At 54.2% G+C, this 2,024-nt stretch overlaps 1 protein-coding gene across 1 annotated transcript in view; it reads right to left on the bottom strand.

Moving 5' to 3' along the window:
• HMGA2 (high mobility group AT-hook 2) overlaps window positions 1-484 on the bottom strand; it is a 41,868-nt gene extending 41,384 nt beyond the window's left edge. The window contains exon 1 of the mRNA XM_015417145.1: window positions 167-484. Coding sequence (XP_015272631.1) covers window positions 167-280 — 114 coding nt within the window. The 5' untranslated portion in view covers window positions 281-484. The remainder of the gene's footprint in view (window positions 1-166) is intronic.
• Window positions 485-2,024: the final 1,540 nt, after the last annotated feature.

Here is a 2,024-nt window from a genome sequence, read left to right as displayed (position 1 = left end):
CACCACACCAGCCCCAGCCACCACACGCATCTACACGTCTGCACACGCTGCCAGTGCCCGGCTCCGCGGTGCGTTTGCAAGACAAAAAGAGCGAGCGAGCGAAATGCGTGCACGTGCACGCCCGACCGCCGCGGGTCTGCTCTGCGCTTTTCGCGGGGTTACTGACTTGTGGCTGCTTCCTGGGTCTCCCTCGCCCCCTCTTCGGCGGGGTCGCAGGTTGCTCCTGGGCAGCGGTGGAAGAAGTCGAAGGCTGGCCGGCTCCTTCCCCTCGGGTGCTCATCGTGAGGGCTCGCTGGGACTTCAGCCTTTGCACGGTCGCGCTCCCTCTCTCTCGCTGACTCTCTCCCACTTCCCCCCTCTGCCAGGCACCTTGGAGGGAGCGGAGGCGGTGGGGAGTTGTTCCGAAAGGCGGTCTCGTTCCCTTGTTGCCCCCAGCTAGCCCGCCAGCAGCAACACAACCAGCAGCAGCACCACACCGGACGTCCTGGTGCTGCCAAAAGGAGAAGAGAAAGGGAGGCGGTGGTGGCGGCGGCGGCGGCGGCGGCGAGGGTACTGGTGGGTGGTGGTGCTGGTGGGGATGATGATGGTCCTGGTGGCCGCCGCTGTAGAGGAGGAGGCGGGGTGGGAGTTCCTCTTTTTACAGTTTAGCACCAGGAAGGAAGATAGACCAATAGATCGGGGGGGGGGAGGAATAATGGGGCAAGGGGGCTCTGGAAATGCGAGGAGAGAGCAGGAGAGCTGGGTGGGCGGGAGACGGTCTTCTGTTCAGGAATGGAAAGCAAGTAGTTGGGGGGGGAGCGCTCGGCAGCCTTTCGGTGGGATCAGCAAGGCGAGTTAAAGACAAGATACATTGAGAAGAAGGAGACGAGCCCACGAGTCTCTCAGGCACGCCGAGGAGATGCGAGTCTCAGCAGCAGGAGGAGCGAGAAAGATTTGCTAAAAAAAAATTAAAGCTGAGAGACTGGAGAAACGGCTTTTCCCGCCAGCCCTGGGAGGCTGCGATACGACTTGAATTAGCTGCCCGCTGCTCGGGCTGGGAACATTAGGAGATTCCTGCCCACAGTTTCAACTGCAATAAGTTTTGAGGGGGAAACACCTTTACCCGTGGGTGGGAAGGGAAAAAAAATGGGAGGGCGTTGGGCGAAACGGGAGGGGGGAGGCCACCTCGAGGAGGAGGAGGAGGCAGGGCAGGGGGAGAACCCCGCAGCAATCGGGGGCTGGCCTTGGACCAAATAAAACTTCAGAAGCACAGCGGCGAGGGGAGCGTGCCGCCAGAAACACTGACGGCAGGTCACGTGGCCGCGTGTTGTTTGTGCCCGGCGCCGGTGCAGCAGCTAGAACTGGTACCTGTCAAAGCTGTGGTAAATCCCCCCTCCAATGTGGGAATATTCCCAAACGCAAGAAAGCCGTTTTTGTTGAGCTAATACAGCAGTCAAATGGCACTTTACAGACTAACAAAATGTATTCCTGAGTGAGAGTTCACTTCCTCAGATGCATGAAGTATACATCTATAAACGTGATTAATTTCATGCGTCTGAAGAAGTGAGCTCTGACTCAAGAAAGTTTATGCTGGAATACATTTTGTTAGTCTCTAAAGTGCCACTGGACTCCTGTTTCTAATCCAGCAATCTGAGAAGTCAACAATCTGAAAAGTCTCCTCCTTTAATTCAGGATTTCAAAAAATGGATGTGTGTAGTTTTATCTGACTGGCAATCTAAATCCTTTTTTAGGCAATAACTTTTTTCAGCAGGCATTCAAAGAACCAGCTGGTTAACTCAAATTGATATGCAAAATTTAGCCTCTCCATCACTTCTGGGACTAGTTTCCCCATTGGGATGGCCTGGTTACAATGCGGCAAAAACAGAAGTCACAAGGAGCAGAATCACTCTAAGATTCTAGACCTAGCAAAAATATATCTCATCTGTTCCTTCTCTTGCCCTGAATAGTGCATGGTTCCTAATCTTGATGGTTTCCATCCAGTTATTCTGTACCCTTTTTGTAACTTCTCTTGCCCATTAGAATCT

The sequence above is a fragment of the Gekko japonicus genome, unplaced genomic scaffold, assembly GCF_001447785.1.
Source record: "Gekko japonicus isolate JY-2015 unplaced genomic scaffold, Gekko_japonicus_V1.1 scaffold1075, whole genome shotgun sequence".
Taxonomy (NCBI): domain Eukaryota; kingdom Metazoa; phylum Chordata; class Lepidosauria; order Squamata; family Gekkonidae; genus Gekko; species Gekko japonicus.
Note: the sequence above shows the minus strand (reverse complement) of the source record. Positions and strands in the feature narration are given on the sequence as shown.